This window comes from Triturus cristatus, chromosome 6, assembly GCF_964204655.1.
Source record: "Triturus cristatus chromosome 6, aTriCri1.1, whole genome shotgun sequence".
Lineage (NCBI taxonomy): Eukaryota > Metazoa > Chordata > Amphibia > Caudata > Salamandridae > Triturus > Triturus cristatus.
The window spans coordinates 1,136,604,524-1,136,628,597 of record NC_140589.1 but is presented as its reverse complement, the minus strand read 5'-3'; the positions used below and the strand labels follow the sequence as shown (position 1 = coordinate 1,136,628,597).

Below are 24,074 nucleotides of genomic sequence, written 5' to 3'. Positions count from 1 at the left end.
CCAGAGTCCTCTGATCTCCACATCTCCCAGATGGCCACCTCAGCCCGGAAGTGAAGCATCTGTCCAGTCAACTCTGGCTGGTAAAGGAAGAGGAGTCCTCTGCTTACCCAACTGTGGTTTATTAGCCACCACTGCAGGTCTTTTGCAGTTCCCCCGCCACCATCTGGACCATGTCGGAGAGATTCCCCTGATGCTGTGCCCACTTGAACTTCAAGTCCCAAGGCAGAGCCCGCTTACGGCAACGGGCATGTGTCACTAGCAGGATACAGGAGGCTATGACATCTAACAGCCTTAGAGTTATTCTCACCAAAATCCAGGATAGATGCTAAAACATCAGACTTACAGCCTGAATATCCTGGACTCGCCACTCAGAAGGATTGTTTCGAAACTGCACTGAGTCTAGTATGGCTCAGATTAAAGGGAGCCTCTGATAGGGAGTCAGGTGTGACTTTGGCACATTAATAGTAAACCCAAGCGAGTGCAAGAGGTCCGCTGTAGTCTGGAGGTGGGAGAAGACTCCCTGGAGAGAGCCCGCCTTCAAAAGCCAATCTTTGAAGTAGGGGGAAGACTGAAACCCCCCGCTCTCCCCAGAAGTACTGCGACCACCTTCAAGAACACCAGAGGGGCACTGGTATGGCCAAGGGAGTGCACGGCAAAGTGAAAGTGCTCTTGGGCCACCATGAACCACAGGTAACACTTTGAGAAGTTGAGAAGGCACAGGTCTAGCGTAGGATGAAGGCCTCCGTTCTCCTTGGGCACCAGACAGTAGTGTGTGTATAGCCATCACGACCTCCGTCTGATGCCAGCACTCTCTATATGGCTTCCTAGGCCAACAGAGCCAACACATCCTGACAGAGCAAGGAGAGAGGGCCCTCGACCAGCCAGTCACCAGTGGGTGGCATGGGTGAAGGGTTGTCCAGAAAGGGGATGGCGTAGCCCTTTTGGACTATCTGTAAAACCTCTTATGAGATGTGATCGACTGCCAGTGACGCAGGTGATGGCGTATCCTGCCTCCCACTGGATACCCATGGTGGTTTGAGGGCAAACTAAAGGGGTTTGAAGACTGCAACTGCCGGGGGAGTGGTTGACTGGCTTGACATCTAGCTAGTGGCCCCCATGTGGTCTGAGGGAAATCGCGTCCTCAGCCACAAAAAAGCTGGGAAGCCCATTGGCCTTAGTGGCTGGGAGGGAATGGATGCGGTAGGAAATCATTTCCGTAGCCACAAAAGAGGTGGAAGGCAGACTGGGGTAGGCAAAGGGCAATGGATAGGCCCAGGGACCTGACCGTAGCTCTGCTATCCTTGACGCGCCCCAGCGCAGAGTCTGCCTTCTGACTAAAAAAAGGTGAGAGCCATGGCATCCCTATAAAAGTCAGTAGTTCTCAACCAGGCATTTCGCCGAAGGGCCACTGACAAAGAACTCGCTCTGCCCAGTGAGTCAGTAATGACCAGTCCGCATCTGATGGGGAACTTCGACGCATCTCTCCCATCAGCAACAGCTTGGGAGTGTATGGCTCAGACCTCCTATGAGACCATGGGCAGCACGTGTGCAACAGAATTCCAGATCGTATGGGTGTATCAGCCCAAGAGGCACGTGGGGTTCACTGACAGTACTGACAGGCTGGCAGAAGAGAACATCCTCTTCTTAAAGGTGTGTAGACTCTTGGATTCCCTATCCGGTGGATTGGTAGGAACATGCCAGGGTTGATTCAGGAAGCAGAGGCTTGGACCACCAAGCTCTCCGGAGTGGGGTGCTTGATGAGGAAACTGGAGTCCACAGAAGCAGGGCAATGATGGCTGGCAATTGTCATGTGCACAGAAGGCACTGTGCGGGCTGTACCAAGCTCCAAGGACATGTGTACGGGCTTATTTAATGGGAGTAAGGGTTTGGTGGGGATAAATCCCAGCTGAAGCACTTCCATCAAGACCTTAGTCTTGACTGCCAATGAGGGCAGTGTAAGGTCCAAGACCTCAACCACCCTCCGCATCACCACTGCAAATGAGGCATCCTCCTCTGTAGCCACAGTAGGGGGGAAGAGACCAAGCCAGCATCTGGTGAGGTGTATAAACTACTGGCATCTGCCAGTTTCTCATACCAGTTGTCCTCATTGCCATCTAGGGACTGCTGTTATCCATAAGGGTCACCCAACCCCTTGCATTTATCACCCTCTACAGGCCTCTCAAAGAAGAAAATGGCACTGGCTTCAACTTGGAGGCCATGGCCTCGGTAGGCGCTGGTGTCGGACAATGCACATCCGGCTACATGTTGGAGGAGGGTATGGTGATGGGGAGGGTGCCACTGTGGGGCATCGGTGGCGCCGGGAGTGTCAGTACTGGAACAGGTATTGAGGAAGGTCGCTGTCTCGCTGGATGTGAAGCTGCTGATCCAGCACCAGATCCAAGGGGCTTGGCTTGCACCAGATGGTGGGAATCCAGTGGGGGCCCGAAGGAGATGCAGATGGGCCCAAAGGAGATTTAGACGGGCCTCCACTTCATGAGGTGCATTGCCTTGGAGAACGCTTTTAGTTGGTCGGGGGTAGCTCCAGGAAAGTCAGGGAGGCCCGGAGCAGACCCTGGCACGGGCGGCGCGAGGCCTAGACTGCTGACGCTCCTGCGCCTTGTCGGGCGCTGTGAAGTCGAAGACCTATTCGACTTCTTACGGTGGGACTTATCCCACGACTTGTATCGTGACAACGACCGTCAGGCGCGAATCTATGTGCAGTCCCGCAACTGTGATTGTGAGTGCTGTGGGGTCGTCCAACATCGGGCAGCGAGGAGCTTGGAGGAACACTCCCTCAGCGCCTTCAGGTGCGTGGTGCAGCAGTCCTCGCATGTCATGCAGTCTTGGTCCCACTTCAAGCACCAAAGAGTGAGTTTCTCACAGACATCTACCTGTCACAGGTACTACATGGCTTGAAACCTGCTGGTTTCTTAGTGGACATCCCTAGCATACCAGGAAAAAAACACCTCAAAAAAGTGTCGATAAAAAGTCAGTCAAAACAGGGGTTAGCTCTTCCTGGATCTGCACTGACTGGCATGAAAAGAAAAGAACTGACGTCAGTGCACTGGGGTGAAGTCTATATAAGTCCAGGCACATCACAACTGACACAGATGATGCCTATGTCTAGAAGCCTATTAGATATTTTTTAGCCACAGTTTCCTACAGGGTGTAGAACCTGTTGTTTCAGGGGGTGACATCACTTGCACACAGTAAAATTTTAGACAAAATTTTAGATAAATGTCCGGAGCGAAAAGAGGGAGCTCTAGAGTCACTTTTGGAGGTGCGGAAAGAAAGAAACTGATTTCAGCACACAGGAGTGATGCCTATATAATCCCTGCACATCATTTCTGGAGCGAAACCTCATCAGTCTGGAGCCGCAAGGTGCAAAATTGCAGCATGCAGAGGTTACTTCCAGATCCAGTGTGACGCCTGGGGAATAATCAAAAGGTGAGGAATCTGCTGCTAGAAAGTAATAGATAAGCGAAATACTAAGATATAATTAACTCCTTACACCCAGTAGTAACCATCGGCCCACTTATCTGAGTAAGTCTCCCAACCTCTCAACTGAATAGGAATTGCAGAGAGGAGGCATGCAGAATTTTCTGACAAAGTTACACATTGGATCAGATACAAGACGAACTGTCTCATCTTGGTTGGACAGCTCAAAGTCCATTTTAGTCAAATTAATTAAGCCCCGGAAGCTCCAATAGAAGTTATACAAATGGTTTTGTCAGACTCTGGACCTGCCGAATGCCTTAATACCTGTAGTTATTGGAGTTCACCCTAGATTTATATTAAAAATGGCACTTGCACTTAGATTTCTGGAACACTGGACAACTGAATTAAAAAACAAAATGGCAGAATGCAAATAAGAACCATTATTTCTTAACTTGCCCCTTAAATTAAGCCCACTTCATCCAACTCCACAGGCTTCCTTGATTTCAGAAGTACTGCCAAAGCCTTGGCACCTGTATTTCAGATGCCTGGGAATAGCTCTGATCCAATACAACATGAGTTCTATACAGGCAAAACTACACTTTAACAGCTGTGAACAAGGCGTCTTCTCATGGAATGTGGCTGGTATGGGGAGTAAGATGAGGGAGCACGACTGGCACCCTTCTCATCTCACAGGCGTTGATGTATTGCTTTTAAGAAATCTGGGTGGTAGACACACCTCATCTTAATAGATATTCATTCTATTACATTTGGCCATTAATGGCCCCCTGCAGCTGCTAACATGGGTCTTACCCAGGATGAATACAAACATTACCCAGGTGGCCAATAGTAGCCCTTTACATTATATCTAGTGCAGTTGGAATCTCCAGGCGCATTAGATGCCTTACATGACGGCTTCTCATACGCCTTGAGGGTCTTCAGGAGGTTCCTCAGCCAATAAAAAGCATCAAAGAAAACAGCAACTTATTAATTGTATTCATTAAAAACACCTTTTATTAATATAAACCAATAAAGTGTTGCTCATGACCATATTGAGAAACTATTCACAGAAGGTTTGACTTCTAGAATTCCCAAAAGGCTGACTGGGGATGCTTGCTAGAGTTAAGTGGACAGTGTTGAAAGGACTCCTGCAGCAAAGCTCAGTTTAGTGTATTAAAAGGCCATTTAATCCAACAGGCCCCGTGCCTACATTTCATAACTTTAAAGCCTCCACTTTCATCAAACATCTTACGGTCAATAATGAGGCATAATACATTGTTGGAAAATGGCAGAAGGCTAGAGAACGAATATGACAACTTGCCTATCAGTACGAGTATAGGCAAGGACTGGCACCCTGTGTTTGGGATTTGTCTGGGTCTACTAATTAAGGAGTCTCCTAAGTTAGGAGCTATTAAATGGGCAGTGTAATACCAAGACCTTGTCCTCCCAATTTTGTGCAAAATATACTGGCTCTTTGGAAATTTGGTCCCAGAAGATGATTCTGACTTACTATTTGTGAGAAGTTGGCCTGATATATGCTGTCCACTAATTAAAGTGGGCACCTTGCACCAGTCCAAATGACCCTTATGATGTATGAGGTCAAAGATAACCTTTAGAAAGTTATCCTAGTAGTAGCTGTGGGGAGCAGGCTTAATCTTCAAAGAATGTAAAGCAGCTTGTTTTACCAGAATATTACCTCCTATATTGACTAAATGAAAGGAGAACCACACAGTAGTTTATTATATATGTGTTTATTAATATAACACTCTAGTATCCTCTACACGAGGATAGAACACAAAGCGCACAATACGAGATCAATAGAATAGTTGTAAGTAGCACAATACACAGTGGGCTCCAGGGGGAGACCAAACTATGTACTAAAATAGTGGTATAACAATCACGACTTGGGTCAAGACACACTCTAGAGCACGTAGAAAAGCTGGGACCCCAAGGCACCATCCCAGGATGGGTGCAGTGAGCTAACACGACCGCAGGCTCTGTACAATTCTATGGGAAATTCGGGGTTACAGTTTTGAAGTTTAAGGACCCCTCTAGGAGGACTTCGAGCCAACCCTTTGGAACTTAAGAGGTTGGAGAGTCACCCCACTCGTGGACACCGTAGTACCAGAGTTACCTATCCCATAGGAGCCGGGTGCATAGGTCTGGAGTGGTGTCGGAAACTGCTGTCGTTCTCAATGGAGGGCTGTGAAGAAGTGCTGCTACCGTGAAGGTGGAAAGGGTCCGGAGGAATCCAAGCCTGGATTCTGGAAGGAAGGAACCTGAAAGCAGAGGGGACAGAGTCTGGGCCACTTTATGGTGACCAGGTGCTCGGTAGACAAATGCCCACCGATGTCGGGTGCTTCAGGTGCGAAGAAGGGATGCTTGACTCTGCAGCCACGAGGACCAGGAGATGTCGAGGATGACCAGGAGCCAAAGGTGAGCTGTCCCACGAAGGATGTCGACTGCTGAAGGGTCGGTGTCAGGCGGGAGCACCAACAAACCTTGGCAAAAGCAACGCACGCAGGAAGGTCGAGCAGGTTACGGTGTGGACCAGCAAGGTCCAGGGGACTCACCAAGCAATGGAGAGTCAGGGCACATCTGGAGCAACCAGGAAAGCCCAACAGAAATCAAGATGACCCTCAGGGGGACCCACAGGCCAAAGGACCAGGAGTCGCGAGGGGACCTCGAGCAAGATTGCAAAGTACCAGCCCACTGAGCACTCGGTGCGAGGAGGCCGGAGTTCTTTGGTGCAAATTCCGCCCTGGGTCACAACTACACGGAGTCCAATGCACAAGCTCAGGAATCGCCAACAAGCATATACACTTGCAAATGGACAAGGTGCACAGGGGTTCAGATTATACAGGCCCCACGAGGGATACTGGCCTCAAACTTGCTGAGAGGGCAGATCAACCTCAGGGATCTTCAGAAACTCAACTCCTGTGTTACTGAAATCTTTGGAGTCCGCAGGAGCTCAGGAGCAGCAGACCGGTCAGTTGCGTTAAGGTGCCTGCTATGACAGGGGAGTGACTCCTTCACTCCAAGGGAGGTTCTTCGGTTGTCCTTAGTGCACCACAGGTCCTGCACGGAGCCTGTATGGAGCAAGGGCACAGACAAAGCCTTGGATGAAGAGGGAGACGAAGTCAGGCCCAGTCGAAGTCCAGCGAAGTCCAGAGTGTCTAGACGGTCAAAGGTCAGTGGTTTCTTCTTGTAAAATCTTGTCCACGTAAAATCTAAAGTCTTACTGCCAGGTAAGCCTTTTGTACCCACGGGAGAGGGTTGGACAGATTCGGGGAACCCTCCTAGGGGAGGGTCAGGACAGAGGGGTGGTTACACCCATGTCCTTTGTCCAGTTTCGCGCCAGAGCAGGAGCCAATGGCTCCCTGAACTGGTTTGAGCTGGACTATGCACAGGGACACCCAATGTGCCCCAAGTGCAGACTTTGAGGCACTCTGAGAGTGCACCCACCCAGCCCCAATACACTAAATCTTGTCTGGGAGGTGGTCACACCTCCCTGTGACAGGATGCCTATTGTGCTGCCTTCCTCTGCTCGAGCTTGGCTCAACAGCAGGAGGGCAGAAATGTGTCTCTGGTCGGCAGCATCCATTTTGAGCTGTCTGGTTCGAGAAGGCTGGCACCGGATAGACCAGAGACCCCACGAAGCTCACTTCTGAAGGGTGGACTCATACCTCCCACACCAGTTACGATGTGGAGGTAGGATTCCAAGGTGTTTGATACCAAACACGATATGTTTCTATGCAGCCGTTTTCGAGCTAGCATTTACCGCGAGGTTATAATGCACCTCTACCTATATGTCCCGCTGAGTCACAGACAACCCAGGAGAATGGTCTCCAAAGGCTGCAGAGGGGCTCTGCTCATGCAGGGGCACCCTCTCACTAAAACCCAGCACTCTGCCTTCAGGATTGATAAGGCCTTTGTTATATCCTGCTAGTGTTGATGCAATGCCAGTCTACCATCAGTGGAGTGTTCATGTGATGATGCAGTCAGAATGTTGGGAATCTGCAGTGAGGAATGTCAGTTGACTGGGGCTGAGCTGCCTGCTGGCTGCTCCTGGTGGGGTCTTTATCTGATCTAGACTTGGTCTTTATTTGATCTTAATCTTATCTACCTGTGATATTGTACCATCTTTCTATAAATCTCTTTGAAACATCTGAACTGAGTGGACTTGATCACTACAGAATTTTGGCGACGATTTTACTTCAAGGACCTACTTCTGTCACCTCTACTAGATCTTCAAGCAACTTCATAATACATCAACTCAACTCAAGTCATCTCAACTGGCATCTTGACCCCACCAGTGACCTCCCATCGGTCTCCCACTACCACTCTGCCAGTTGTTCCTTTGTGTCTGCGCAAGTGCTGTGCCCTCAGTGAGAGTAAGCCTGCCAACATCTTCTATGTCTTCTATCGATGCTGCGCCTTCATGTGAGGGTAAGCCTAACGTATGGGAAATACTGTCTGCCAGTTGTTCCTGTGAGGAAAATCGCCTGAGAAGTCTACACTCAGTTTTGGGCATCTACTTTCCAGAGCTATTGCTACGTGTCTTTTGCTGTACTTTCAATTCAAAACTCCAGTTCCTGTCAGCACAGCACGTGTGTTTTCAAATCAATGTGCCAGTTCCACATTACACAGCGCAGAGAGTTTTCAAATCTATGCACCAGTTCCTGTCTGCTTCCTGCTCTCAGCATCACATCGTTTTAACATGTATGGAACAAGGTAATTTGCCTACCAGTGCCTTCCAGTGATACGAACTCATGTCATGGTCATGGTCTAGCAAAACAAAGACTTCATATGCTACTCAAAGAATCATTTGCTGTTCCCACAGCATCTCAAGCTCTAATTCCACTTTCTAGCAACTCAAGTCTCCACAGTATAAAGGTCGGTTGGTGCTGTTCTTACAGCCTATCTGTTTTTGTTTAGTCTAGCTCCTTCGTGTGTGTTTCAATTTAAAAAAGAGCATGATTTGAAAGTCATTTGATGTCCTCTACGTTGAAAAATAAACCTTTCTGCTGGTAATAGTATTTTGACTCGTTTGCTGTGGATTTGCTTTGCCGCTTTGCAGACATCCTGTTTTAGTGCCACACGGATCGATTGTGGATTTGTCATCTTTCTGAACTGAACATTGTACTATTTCCTAAATTTGTCATTTTTCCTTTGCGATAAGGTCGCCTGGTACAACCGTCATTTTACATTTCAAATCTCAATTGAGCTCGCGCATCTTACCTGGCTCGTGGTGTGGCACGAAGCAGCTTCAGATCGCCATGACGTTTTCATTCTTACGGAGTCTCAACGCTGCCGGCGGTCACTCTGTAACAAGAGCGTGCCGTGAGCCACTCGGCCGGCGTCTCCTTAACGTGCCGCCATCTTGATCTTGGCGGATCTATGCATTGCATTTTCCTTTTATCCACGGATGACGGTGCCCTCCATTATTCTGCCAACCTTTGTTCAACTAATAAAGTTTTTGCGCTCTTTGACGTATAATGTATTCGTCTTCAAACGAAGCAAAGGAAATTCGTTTTCAACATGAGGCAACGGGAATTTTGAGCTAAATAATTTCCTCCTTCCAGCTTGTCACCGGCTTATGTACAGGTATTACCAGGTGGTGTTACGTCTACGAGTTTGTCACCGGTCTACATACAGACGTTATGCAGCATTTGATTCTACAATCTCCAGCTGATGTCTGACAAGACTATTATTGTGAAGTTTGGTGGAGTGTTAGTTTCTCTTAACACCATGTGTTGTGACCTTTTTTGTCATGAGTAAGGCATGTTTAACATTAGTGATATTGGTCTACGAGTTTCATGTATTATCTCTATTATCACGCACGCATGTTTTGTTTCGAAATTACTTTGTTTATACATTTGTTTACTTCACACTGCCGCACATTGCCCGTTTCAATTCAAATTCTTGTATACTGTTACCTCACTCAGGCGGCATTCGATAATGGTTCCTGTCTCATTTTGTCAATTCTCTAGTTTGTTTATACACACATACACAAGATGTACAGTTTTGGTTCGTGTCCTGTTTCTAAGCTGTATAGTTTGGGGGTCAGTTCCATCTCTATTGTGCAATTCAATTCGACCTCCCTCCTGGGAGTTATACAGGGGTGTATTATCTTTGTATTATGTATATGGGTTCCTACCTATACACGGTCAATTTTATGGGTTCCGACCCAAAACTCTGTCAATTTTTCATGCAAGGGCTTCAGTCCGGTTGCATAAGTATGGGTTCCGACTCAAAACACTGTCAATCCTCATGCAAGGGTTTTAGTCCGGTTGCAAAAGTGTGGGTTACGTTCCAAAACACTGTCAATCCTCATGCAAGGGTTTTAGTCCGGTTGCATAAGGTGGGTTCCGACCTGAACACTGTCGTATCTGCTGTTTTAACACAGTTACGTCTACGGTGCACGGTGGGGTTTCCCACACAATGTTTGCCTTTACACTTATTTTAGTGTAGGAAGCGTTTCCAGTTTTGTGCACAACACTTCGCTATTTGAAGAGATTTGTTTAGGGTTCTCACCCATTCAGTTTAGTTTACATATTTAGCTTAGGTCTATACTTTATTTGAATGCATTTCATATTTTCAATGCTATGTATGTTCTGTCGAGATTATATTTTATTTTCTATTTTGCACTGTTATCTTTGCATTACAATTTTTTTGTTATTGCGTTAAGATAGTGGTGTTTAGAAGGGGAATTACTCTTGTATTTTTCTCTTTCTTGTTTCTATTTTCTTTTCTGTTTTTCCTTCTGAGTTCTTGTGTTTTTTGTGGAGTCTGGATTTTCTAGGCTTTTCTGCCGTGTTTTCTTTCTCTGTGTATTCCACATCCTGTAGCTCTAAGTTTTGTTGGTTCATTCCTCTTCTGCCTTCCTACATTCCTGTTCTGGCCAGTGGGTATGTATTGGGGCAGTCTTTTGGAGTTTCTATATTCGTTTCTTCTCTCGTTGCAAGAAGGGATGATGTTTCTATGTTTGTTTTTCTATGTTGGTTTCTATGTTTGAGTTTTCTCTGTTTCCTATCTTCTTTCTGGTTGCTTTTCTCTATTGTTGTTCTCACACTGTTTTCTATGATCGTTGTTCTCTTTGTTTTCTATAATCACTTTGCTGTCATTTTCTCAGGTTTTCTCTTATGTTTCTAGTTTTCTGTTTTCGGTAAAGAAAGGGAGATATGTTATATCCTGCTAGTGTTGATGCAATGCCAGTCTACCATCAGTGGAGTGTTCATGTGATGATGCAGTCAGAATGTTGGGAATCTGCAGTGAGGAATGTCAGTTGACTGGGGCTGAGCTGCCTGCTGGCTGCTCCTGGTGGGGTCTTTATCTGATCTAGACTTGGTCTTTATTTGATCTTAATCTTATCTACCTGTGATATTGTACCATCTTTCTATAAATCTCTTTGAAACATCTGAACTGAGTGGACTTGATCACTACAGCCTTCTATAGGGGTGACTTATACGTTTTCAGTATTGTGACCTATAAATATAGTGAACCTATATCTAACGTTAGTCGTGCAAGCACCAGCTTACACAGGCTGCAGTAGCAGACCTGTAGTTCCATTTTGAATGGTATCCCATGGGGGCATAATACATGCTTCAGCCCATGAGAGGCCTCTGGGGTACCTATGCCCTGGGTACATGAGTGCCATATACTAGGGACTTATATGGGTACCCCGGTATCCAATCTGGAATGTACCAACTTAAAGGAGAAAGCAGATAGACTGGAGTCTTGATTAGCAGGATCCCAGTCAGACTAGACAAAAACAGTGAAACATTAAGCGAAAAAGTGGGGGTAACCATAAGAAGCAGATCCTACTTCCCTACAAAATTGTCATCTTATAATAAAATTAAATATAGCATGTAATTCTATTCTTCTAAAATAACAAGCACAATCACCACTTAATCCCTCAGAATCACACTGTCTTGTTTGAAAACTACTATGTGGCAAAAAAGGTTTTACATAACCGTGCAAGGTAGGCAAACTGGGCCATAGCTTGCAAAGTTAAATTCAGAAGTGTAGAAAAGTAGGATCTGCTTTCATGGTCACCACCACTTTTTGCTGGTGTCATTATGTTTCTGACTAGTCTGACTGGGATCCTTCTAATCAGGACCCCAATTGGAGATGGTGAGTACTTGGGTACCCTCCAGATTGGCTATTGATGTGCCCTATTAAGTCCGTAGTATATGGTACTAAGGTACCCAGAGCATACGGACACCAGGGGTCTTGTATAGGCTGCAACCTGTAGAATTCCAACCATGAGATACCTCTCAAATTGTGACTACAGGCCTGCCATTGCAGCCTGTGTAAGCTGATGCTAGCACCACTTACGGCAGATCTAGGTGTCCCTGTATCTGATGTCACTACACTTAAAACCAATAAGTCACCCTAAGGCAAGCCTTTCAATCCTGAAGGCAGGGTGGTGGGTCCTATGTGTGAGTGTGCCCCTGCATGAGCAGTGCACTCCTTCAACCTCCAGAGTCCATTCTCCTGGGTTTTAAGTGCATCAGCCATTATGCCATATAGAGTGGCCATGCGTCATTACGCAATGACCATCTCTAAACTGGCTTTAACAAACCATGTCATGTTTGGTATCAAACATGTTGGAATCATAATCCCATGCTGTAAATGGTGTGGGAGGTTTGATTCCATGCACTGTACAGCTCCTCCGGGAGGCCCCAAGTTCTCCCGTTACCAGTCTTCCAGAACTGGACAGCAAGCTAGGGCTGCTGCCGGCCAGAGACACGTTTCTGCCATCCCACTGCTGAGCCAAGCTCGAGCAGGGGAAGGCAGAACAATAGGTATCCTGTCACATGGAGATGTGACGACCTCACAGACAGGGTTTAGTGTGTGGGGGCAGGGTGGGGGCGCTTTCCAGCGCCACTGAGTCTGCTTGAGGGGCACATTTAGTGCCCTCCTTGCATGATCCATTTCAAACCAGCTCAGGGAGCTGAAACTGGAGAAAAAACATGGGAGTATCCTCCCCACTATCGAGCCCCTCCTCTTGGAGAGACCCCTAAATTAATCTCAACCCTTCCTAAGAGTACTTAACGGCTAACCTGAGGGTGGAACCTAACATTCGTCATGGGATTCAATTAAGATTCACCTCTGCGTCATCTTCAACCGTCTGGACATTCTGACCGCATCCGACTTCGCCTTGGTAACCGAGACTGCAACCGGGAAGACTCTGTTTGCTCCAGATCTCATCGTCCTGCAAGTCCACTGCACCGTCAGTGTCTGCGCTTCATACAGGTCCCCCACAGGGCCTGAGGAAATCTAAGACACCCAAAGAAATCTCTCTTGGAGTGAAGGAGTCACTCCCCTGCAATCGCAGGCACAGCAACGTAACTGACCGGTTTGCTGATCCTGGGCTCCTACGGACTCAGTAACACAGGTGGCAGTTCTAGACTCTCCTGAGACCGGTCTGTGGCCAGTATCCATCATCGGCACCAAGCTCCTGTGCACCCCATCGGCTGGCTGTTGCTAAGGCTGGGTGACTCCGGTCCCCGGAGATCTTCGGGTCCTTTCAAGGGACTTCTTTAATTTCTGTGGGCTACCCTGCTAGCTCAGGTCTGCTCTGACTTACCTAGTCGTGGTGAGTCACTTGGACCTTGCTGGTCCTGACACTGCACCTTCTTTTTCTACGCCTGTTGCCATTGCCAAGGTGTGTTGGTGCCCCTGCCAAACACTGACCCCCGGGCTCTTGACATCCGATATGGGACAGCTCATGAACGGCTCCTGGCCTTCCACAGCGTCACCTGGTCCACACAGCTGCAACTACAAGGGCACCGTCAACCATCCTGCATCTATCGGCATTGGTGGGCATTCGTCTTCAGTGCCTCCTGGTCACTCCCGAGCAGCATAGATTCTATCCATTAAGCTTGCAGGTACCTCTCAACTTGAATGAACCTGAGGGTTCCACCTGACTCCTTCGTCTTCTTCTCCAGCTGCATCTTTCCTGAAGTCCTCCATTGTGATCTACAACGGTTTCCGATGTCCCTTGACACCTATGCACCCGGCTTCCCTGGTGTAGGTATCCTGGGGTATCCACGGGTGGGGTGACTCTCCAACCTTCCATCTGCCACGGGGTGTGTTCAGGGTCCGCTGTAAAGGGTTCTTTTCTTCAAAAACTGCAACTGCGACATACCCGTTGACTTGTGTTGATCACGCAGTTGTATTCACACCCTGCACACGGCCATGTGGGGTTCCTGGGTACTTTCCCTGGGTGGTTCCTTGGGTCCCCAACACTTCTACGTCTTCTGGGTCCAGTCTAGACTTGAGTCGTGGTTCGCATACCACTATGATAGTATATGGTTTGGTCTTCCGCTGGTGACCACTGTACTTGTGCTACTTACGTGCTCTATTTCCTAAGTATTGTGCTTATTGGGTTTCTATCTCCGGGCAGGAGATAGTATAATTGTGTTAGTGAGTGTTTGTAATAAAATACCTATTCTTATAACTATACAGTGTGATTCTTTTTCACTTAACCTATACCATAAAACTAAGTACTGGTAAAACAAGCTGCTTTACACTCCTTCTGGATTAAGCCTTAAGGCTGCTGTCCACAGCTACCACTAAGAGGGCTGTCTAAGGTTGTCTAAGACCAGTAAAATCACCCCAAGGGTTGTCTGGATTTATGCAAGGTGTTACACTTACTTAAGTGAGCACCATATACTAAGCCAGCCTCTCACAGGAAGTAATAGGCAAAGGGAGAATTTAAAATAAGCAGCATTCACACACACACACACACACACACACACACACCCCTACACACACACACACACACACACACACACACACACACACACACACACACACACACGCAACCACACACACACGCAACCACACACACACGCAACCACACACACACGCAACCACACACACACGCAACCACACACACACACACACACTTCTGAAGATGTTGGTCTCTTGTAGCCTGGGGATTTTGCCTGCTATGTGTAGAAGACCAAGTCACACTTGACAAAGTTAAAAAGGCTTGAAGAATCAGATTATTTCCCAGTGAACTTGCATACAACTAAATTGCAAATATTGTTCCATACTTTATACATCATAGTCAATGTCTTCTTGAGTAATGTAATCCCCTCCTTCTGGGAGGGTTCAGCGATCATGTCTATATCTAAACAAGCACTCACAAAGCAAAGGGCTGACTTTGCAGAGCTGGTGTGATGCTGCTGTGGCAATATGCAGGCAATGCAAAAAGTAAATAAAAATTAACCATTACATAAAATGTTAATACAACAGTACAGAGTGCTTCCCAGAAGGTTGGTGGACCGGTGTAGAAAGCTTTTTAGTTTTCATGTACATTGCAGGAATATGTGATCCTTAGTGACACACAGAAAAGGTACTATTGGATTTGAATTACTGTATGCTAACTACACAATTTATGCAAAAAAGGATGAAGGAAAAAAGGATTAAAAAAAATTAAAGAAAAAATACTGCAAAAGTAAAGTATTAGCCTAACAGCTGTGGCACTGAAGTGTAATTTTTTTTTTTTACCAAGATGTGGATGTGATCAAGTAAAATGTTTTCACTCATGGTGCAAGAAAGCCAATGGCTGAAGTGGGCAAATCCATGCTGTGTCAGAAGCAAACTTCGAATCTAAGTGGGACAGACCAATAGATAAAGAAGGCTGAACCAAACTACCTATAAGCATGTATACTTTTTTAACTTAAGATTTTTTTGAATAAATGAGACTGGCCTGACGGTGAAAACCATTCATAGGCCAGAGTTGGCAAGCATTGACAAAGCCAATAGGTCTCGCCTTTGGTTTTTAGTATTGCTGTACAGTAAGGGTAGAAAGCAAAAAAAAAGATAAGAAGCCTCGGCCTTCCTCATTTTGTAGGTATGTGTAACACGCATGTGTGTACCTACAAAATTATGCAGGCTCATTTTTTTTCATTTTATATACCGATCAGAGTTGAACTGGTAAATAAAGAATAAAAAATAGTCGGGCAAAATTGTTGTCGCTCTATTTTTTAGGTGTGTGTGGGGGAAACAACACGAGTATGGCTAGGGAAGGAGGCCATGCAAGGGGAGAATCAACACAGAGGATCAGAAGCAACATGGATGGGGAAGCAACACAGAGGGCACGGATGGAGTAAGTCAAGATAGGGAGACAGACATACAGGGGATAGAGAATTTAACAAAGATTTTGTGGAGAAGCACACGAGTCAGAAAGCAATGTGAGGGGGAAGAAGCACACAAGGGCAAGCACAGCATGTGAGGGGGAGAAGAGAAACACACAGGTGACAAAAAGTGTAACAGAGGGGGGAAAGTTCAGCACACAAGAGAGATAGCTGAAAAATATGTGCGCTCTTGTGGAATGATTGAACATAAAGAAAATAATCATTACTTCAAAAGTAAACAGAGGGAGGACACAAGTAAAGGGTCCACTCAGCGGAGAAGAGATTAACAGAAGAAGACAAAGCTCTCGAAGCTGACAGAATGCAAGGAACTGAGAGTGACCATGAAGCTAACCAATGGTAAGGTATGGGCGGCTCTCTAAACCACAGTAAGCATACAATAGGTCTTTACGCCAACAGGCAGCCTGCACTACCTGGTAGGCGAAACCTAGAGCCTAGACAGCCCAATTGTGGGGACGTACCGATTGTGGCTAGGAGGTTAGTTCTGCGAAGACTACCCAAAATGGGTCTAGATATTCAAATTGTCCTTATGAAGGTGGGACGTAGCACTCTATGATACTAGAATTGTATCTCTTATCCAATCACTTTTATTCTGGGTGAGTCACTGATCAAATACATTGGGCTCAGTTTATAAACTTCCCCTGACTCATAATGTGCAAGTTAAAGAAAGATCAGACTTCCCTTGTTTCTGTTACATTTACTCAAACATGAATAATCATGAGGTAAGATATATCTCGTCTCACCCAGAATGCATGCCTATAAAGGATTTGAGAACTTGGAAATCACTGTGCTGAAGGAGGAAATCTCATTGGTCTTTTTGAGAAGGTATGCTCCACTGGACGGGGAAAGATTTCTTGGCGGTAAAGCTATGGTGGGAATAAGAAAGCTACTTGGATGCAATGTACCCTCCAGCTTTAAGGGAAATATTTGTAATGTCTGGGCTCGGGGTCTTCCTGCTTGCATCTTTGAGGGCACATTGGCATAACACCACCAATTCCCAATCAGCCATGACTTGCAAATGTAATGGCTGATCTAATAAAACCATGATACAATTATTTTTGTTATATCCTGCAATATCCTCATACGAGAGGACAAAGGTTGAGACATTCTCTTTGGTGTACAATATAAGGCGGGTCATAAATGTGCTAGCTTTTCAGTGCAGTATTCAAAGAGAAAATAGCGTGATCTGATAGATGATCAAAGTATATGCATATAAGGATGGGAACAATTCTAGGCAAAGCCACTGTATTATCTTTCATAGCTAAAATACCACCAGCTGCTTGAATGGTTTGTAGCTACCAAAATATGGCTGGAGCCGAAAGTCGTTTTGACCATGCATAAATATCCCAAATGATGCAATAGGGTACCCAGTGAAATGGTGATCCTGTACAGTTGTTTTGGGGAGATTAAAGTGCATATGATGACTCCTCCTTGGGTGCAGTGGTTTCTGGATGATGAGATTGAAAGTGCCTGCCCAATATGTTAAGCTCCCCCAGCAAATGATCAAGTTACCAGTGTTAATCTCCTTTTGGAAGGTGACAGGGAATGTACTTAACAAAATGGCTGGACACCGGGTACCTCAACTTAGACCCATAAGCAACTCAGTCTTAGTCCTGCCCCATTAATAAAAGTCCTGACCAAACTGCCAAGCCAGGTCCTCTCTGAACCAAAACACAAGTAACCCAAAACATGTCTCAGCCCACAAGGGCTGCTCAGTTGGATGCAGCTTGGTTACAGTGGCACAGTGAGCATGGGACACACGTCTGGGTATACCTTTGTCCAATTTGAGCATTACATCAAAATACGAGCTGGATAGGTCGTACTGGAGAAGATTTGCATATGGATGGGTCTATTCTGAAGTGGCATGATGGACAAAAGAATGATTAGATGAAATGTTGCCCGAGTGGTTGGACAAATTGCAAGCATTCCTGCCATTACCTTTTGTGTGGTTAATATAAATTATAAGACATCTTTCCACACAGCAAATGCACTGCTTATTATAACAGAATGGGGAGGTAGGCAAATTGATGTGCAGAGAGAAAATCCAGATAATCACCAATAAAACATTAAAAAGATTTGTGTGCTCCTACCTTTTCTGCCTCTCCTTTCATAAAATGCCTTCTCTAAATTATATATATATGTAAAAATCGTCCCTTCCACTGCAGGAAGGTTGGAGGTTGTGAATCTAGCCAAGCTGAGGCGACTCAGAGCCTGAGAACTGCCATTGCTATAAAAGTGAGTTTTACCCCTTTGTTGCCCACTAAATCAATTACCGCTAATAACATCAGCTGTGGTGTCAGAGGAACATCTTCATTAAGGACCTGTTGTAAAAAGCCTGAAATTTCACAACCTATAGATTCTATACAAGGACAAGTGTCAAAAATATGCACTAAATCCACACCAAAAGCTGCACATCTAAAGCAAGAAGTCCCATCTGTTCCACCCCATTTAACAATTTTCGCAGGTGTAATATAGAGATCGAATAAGGTCTTAAAATGTTGGGCCCGCAAATTGGCAAAACACAATACCGTGTCCCAGAGTTCTAATGATCTTATAAAACAAGAATCTTCAACCCCCAGCCTATCCTGCCATTTCAGCCTATGTTTATCTACATCATCTGGTATTCCTTCCAGCAGGCATCTATATATTTTTGTAATTGAGGATCCCACACTACTAGTCAACAATTCCATCAAAGGCACTTGTCCAAACCCTGCCACACTACCAGCCTTTTTAAGCAGGAAATCTCTCAGCTGTAGGAATTTAAACAAAGTCCCGGGAGCCAACACCAAGCCTTTCCCTAACTACTTCGAATGATGTTATGTGGTCTCCAGCTAACAGGTCCCCTATCCTGTATAAACCACCCTTTTCCCCACCTTGCAGGCATGCATCTTGTAATGCCCTTGGCAGTTGGTCATTCCCAATCATGGGAGAATAAAGGCTGAACCTACCTACCCCAAGTTTCTTCCTCATGGCTGCCCAATTGCGAAAAGCAGTGACTAGTACCTTGAATCGCGTTTTCTTAAAGTATTCAAGAATTTCAAGAGACAGCCGTTAGGCCGGGTGCCAATAAGCAGCTCATATATTGTCGGCACATGACCTGGATCCTCCCTATTCTTTCCCTTAACTCCAAAGAGGGGCCGGGAATATTGGAAAGAAGCCGCTAAATAATATAGTTTAAAATGCGGGTAGGGTCAAAGGGAATAGGATCTGGGGCCCCCTCTCCTCCTGGATTGCGTCTTTTTTATAAACTGAATTTATTTTTCTTAGTCCATTCTGAAAATTCTGTTGTCACATTATGTTATTCTCTAGCTTATGATTTATTGATTATTGTGCGTAATGTATTACCTGATTGACCCTTGTTTTTCAAATGACATTATGGTTTTATGTTTGGATTGTATGTACATGTGATTACGCTGCATTTACACCGTTTTTAGCAAAAAATAAAAATATAATAAAATAAAAGATTTGTGTAGGAAGAGGAAGCTGAGTTTTCCAAAGAGAACGCAATACGATTTGTGGGGATTTTCCACCAAGAAATGATCCAGCAATTAGTATGGAATTAACCTTCATGTCCAACCTTAAGAGCTGCCAGATATTTTGAAGGGTCAATCCCAAAAATAACTTCCAACTACAACATTAACAATAGTTAATATATGAAAGTAAGTATAGTAAAGTATTGTGTGGAGAAATAAAACATGACTAGAAATCTCATCCTGATCGGAAAACCCGTAATGGTTGCACACTTGAAAAGATTCAAATGCTGGGAGACAGAGGAACCCTGGGTGAGGTAAATATACTGAACCTTTCATTGAAATAAGTGAGGAGTTCAGGTTGAGGAGTCTGTAGCTATGGCATTGGCGATCGGCCAAAAGTGCCTGTTCCCACTTTTACTTATCCTTTCAAATTCCACATCTTACACCAAAAGAGCTATAGTGGCTGCTTGGTAACAGACAACCAATTTCCTTGCACTCAATGACCAAAGGGCAGCCTCAACCCAATACCTTATGATTTTGGTAATGTTGCCATAGTGAAAAAAGCAGTGGAGGTCAGCTTAGGCATGCTCACATACCTTATAGCACTTTCTGGAGAAGATGAATCCAATCTCTCCAGCCTAAAAGGATAAGAGTTGATCCCACTTACACAACTTTCCTTGCATATCACAGCAGCCAACTTCCTGATTTACTGCCAGAGGTACTGCAGTGCTCAGCCTGCCGATGGGAAACTGAAGTGCTACAAAAAATGGTGCGCTGGCAGCTGCAAAGTCAAAGGAGGACATTGAAGCAAATGCAAATGTTGCTCCTTCAAATTGAGGGGTTGTCTGACTAAAATGAATTTAAAAAAATTGGCACCGACTTGCCAGCTCCAACATTTCAACCTCATTGGTCACCGCTGGCGCTCTAGCCCAATCACATTTTTCCCATTCCTGCAAAACTTCACTGCAACTTCCACAACAATGTGAGGCCATGCAACCCTGTTCTATAACGATCACTGGCTGAAGAGAGTCAGGGTTTGTAATGCTTACATGATGTGAACCTTCCAAGAGAAATTCATTTCATAACCTCACACTGCATTGACCTCTGAAAGTACCTGTATAGAACTTTGAACTTGTTTTTACAATTTCTTCACTGCAGCCTCAAACCCAGTCTATCCAACCTTGTAGAGCTCTCTCACTGGACAAAGCTCCGCAACAAAGTTGCTGAAAGGGATCAAGCTCCAAGATTCCTTTGGAGCCCAAAATAATCTATTTGCAAGACACTAAACTTCGGAACCCTAGTCTGGACACGCATACCTAGCCAGGCTAGATTCAGCCTAACTTTCAACATAATTCCCAATAAAACTGCCTATAGCAATACACAGATTTTCATACTTTTGTACCATTTCCCAATAAACTCACACACTCCCATCAATTGCTATCTGAGCAGCTGATCCCAGTGACTTCAAATGAAAACTATTTAATACAGTTTGATCAATTTTACTGTTTTCCAGTGTTATTGGGGTCTGTTACCAAGTTTTGACTATTGAACTGTACTATGACGTTATACTTGGGTTCAAGTACCAAATAACAGTTCTGGAAACACAGCACAACAAAAACTAAACATACAGCCAAAATACAGTAAAATAGTGTGATTATGGTAAAATTATTGGTTTGATCCTAGTATTCCTAATTTTATCATGGCATATGTCCTGTGCAGGCCCTTGTCGTTTTCCCTATGTTAGCATGAGCACATTGCAGACTACCCTTTGCTTTGCGCACGTTACTATACAGACGTATTTTGCCTTGTGCCACAGTGTACTTTCACACCGAACTTGCTGTTTTTTCCGCGTTTTGTTCTTTCCTGTGATTTAGTTTTAACACAGTAGACAAGGTTAAACAACAATGCCCCTTGTTATTTTGTACTGGTCAGGTCTTAACACCTAGACAAAGCACACTAATGCAGCTGTTGTTTGGGAACATGTACTTTGTCATATAGATGTGCACAGAATGAGTAACACACTTGGAGAGGGATCTTTCCAGGGAAGATATCGTGACAGCACCTGTGATGTAGAACTTTCATCTGTGCATGCTAAGGTACAGGGTCTGCTGCCAACACCCAGAGATCTTCTGATATATAATCATTTTGCTCCTGTAGAAGGGGAGGGGGTTAGGCTACCCAGTCTTATATAATGAAAGCTCCTTTTATTATTTATGAACTACTTACTATGTTGACCGTATTTGGGTTAGCCATTTTCTTACTTATTGTGACACGTATACTGCATACTAGAGCACAACAGTTAAAATAAACCTTTTAAACTTTTCTTGTGTCTCTGTCAGATATTACTGTGGACTAGTACGAGTGTGAGAGCGAAAGGGCATGTCCTGCAACCACGAATCCTGAGAGGGTCGGGAGTGTTGTGTTCTGGGGTGTCTAATCAATGTTCCTCTGTGAGTAGGATGGCAAGTGAGGCACTGTAGCTAGTCGGTACCGGGCTCATGGGTACTCGGGTGGTAGGATGACTCAGTCCAAGCCTTCTAAGGTTCTATGATCCCAAGCATAATTCTGTGACTCCACAGAATCCCTGCAACATTTAAATGTATTGCACTTTGAACTGATGATGCTTGCACCACCCCAGTATTAAGCTTGGCAAGTGCTACTTAAAACTGAAACTATAGCAGTTTCCCTGGTTTGCCTCTGTAGAGGCTCAATTAGAATATACCTGAATCTCTAGCCACTCTGCAAAATAATTACCTAATTTTATGGACTCATTTCACAGACGGACACAAATTTATAGGCTAGTACTGGCTATAAATATGGTTTAGCTCTCACTGATTATAAGGTATCTTTATGACAAGGATCGATACAGACACATGATGAAGCAGTTATTAGTGAAGCAGCAGTATCACAGAAAAAGTGGTTCAGCACCATGGTCAATTTGTATAAAAAATGAAAACAAGTGAAGAGGCCTAACGTTTGTCTTAGGAGCCTGCGGAAAGTGCTGCTGAATGCTGGTGTTGTCGAACACGAAGCCTGGCTAGTCTTAAATCCACGTCTAGCCTCTCTATTCCACCAACCTACACTTCTTGTCTCTAACTGAAATCCTGCATGTTCTTTTTTCATCACTTATTTTTGCCCTTAGTTCTCCCTTATCTTTCTCTTTCTCCTTTTCCCTTTTCTGTCTTTGTCGCTCTTGCTTTGTGTCAAAGTTTAATGTTAAAAAATAAGATACGGTCCCAAAACAACAGATTGCTGTTACTCACTAACAGCAACTACCAGCACAAATTAAGCGGGCAGCCAGAGGGCTGCATTATTAAATGGCAGGGTTTTATAAATAGAACAACTGACACTTGGTATCAATGGGAAGTGGTTGGAAAACGTTTGACCTGCATACATTTCATGTTCACTTTCAACAGTTTTTTCTTTTATCTTATGTCTGACACTATACAAAATAATAAACTTTAAGATAGGAGAAATTACCATACTGATCCACCCAAGAAAGTTTCTGAATAAATTAGAAAATAAATACATAGAACTACAAAAGGTAACTGTCTCACCACTTAGATCTTAGGTTGGATCTCGGTGTTCCTGATGAAAAATATCATGACATAGTATCAACCTCGTCAAAATAGGTAAATTGAAGGCCCCACATTTCTATGTAACAGATACCTGACTAAAATATCTTGATGAACTTTGAAGTGATACAATTCCTTGGCTTCTTACTGATATGCAATGGAGAGTAAAGGCATGGGAGTGAAGGTAAGGGAAAGAAGGACCCATGCCCACCTGCTTTTAGCTCTCCCAGCTACCAATTCTACTCCTTATTTTTCTCCCATCTCGTCCTTTCTCACCCCTAACTCCCATAACACTCTCTGTTCTTGTCACTTCCTGTGGGCTTTAATTGGGAGACCCATCCATAACATAACCCCCATCTCCTCCTCATGCACTTACAATATGGTACATTATTTGTACTTTCTTTAATTTGACAATATTTCTCAATCCTAGCATCCGCTTTTGCCCGTTCTTACAAAGTCTCTCTCTACTTGGCAAATTGTTGCACTTTCTGCAACTCCTGCAACTCTCTGTTTACAGAAACATTGTTAAACTCGTGATCCAATTATTTTAGTATTTGCTGGATTGCTCATCAATGTGCAGCATTGGCTTTTCGTCATCCTGGTTTTCAACAAGTTGGAAATCTGTCAGTCAGATTTTGCCAGACTGCCTTGACTTTTTACCAAGTTGACATGATAATATGGAAATTATGGGTTAGAAACACATTCTAATTTTCAAAACACCCCATCAGCCTTAGTGTGCTCAATGTGCCTTTGATAGAATTTGAAATAATAGCATTTTCATTGCCAATTCAATTTCAATTGAGAGGTAATAACAATTTAACACAGTGTTACTTTTAACACATCTTGAAAGTACAATGGCCTAGAAGTAGTTTTAAGGGACTGTCTGTCAGAATGGTCTTAACTAACCTCTGATATGAAGTGAAGAGTACCTCTATGCCTGTATAGCCGAGCAGTTGGCTGCAGGTCAATAGCCTTCGAGAGATCATTCAGTGCTTCACTAATTCGTCCTAGAGGAGACAGAATCTGTAAAAACACAAAGACAGTCAGCATTGAAATAGATACCAAATTTTTTACCTGTGCTTAACATACCAGTCCCAGCTACCCTGCCCTCCATCACCAGTTTCTCTACGTGCTTATAACTGTACGCTTTCATTGGTGCCATAGAAAACATGAAAAACTAGTTCACAGACTTACTTCGGTACATATTTACCTCTGGTATAAAAATCACCGATCTCATACTACAAGTGTGCTGGTCTTTACAGAATGGTGTATGTTGTGATATAGCTAGCAAGCATCAATGCAGGTACTTTTACAGCCAAGTAGCTCATAGCTGGTATACTGTTCCTTGTACTTCATGACACGAGGTAAGTAATAAGAGGACCTGCAATTCGAATTAGAGGAGTAACAATGGTATGAGT

The 24,074-nt window shown here is 44.6% G+C and overlaps 1 protein-coding gene across 5 annotated transcripts in view; it reads right to left on the bottom strand.

Annotated features, from left to right (window-relative positions):
- Window positions 1-24,074, bottom strand: part of TTC13 (tetratricopeptide repeat domain 13) — a 1,316,170-nt gene that overhangs the window by 945,050 nt on the left and 347,046 nt on the right. For all 5 annotated transcript variants that reach the window (XM_085612046.1, XM_085612047.1, XM_085612049.1 and 2 more), the window contains exon 7: window positions 23,563-23,679. In XM_085612046.1, the coding sequence (XP_085468172.1) occupies window positions 23,563-23,679 (117 nt within the window). The remainder of the gene's footprint in view (window positions 1-23,562; window positions 23,680-24,074) is intronic.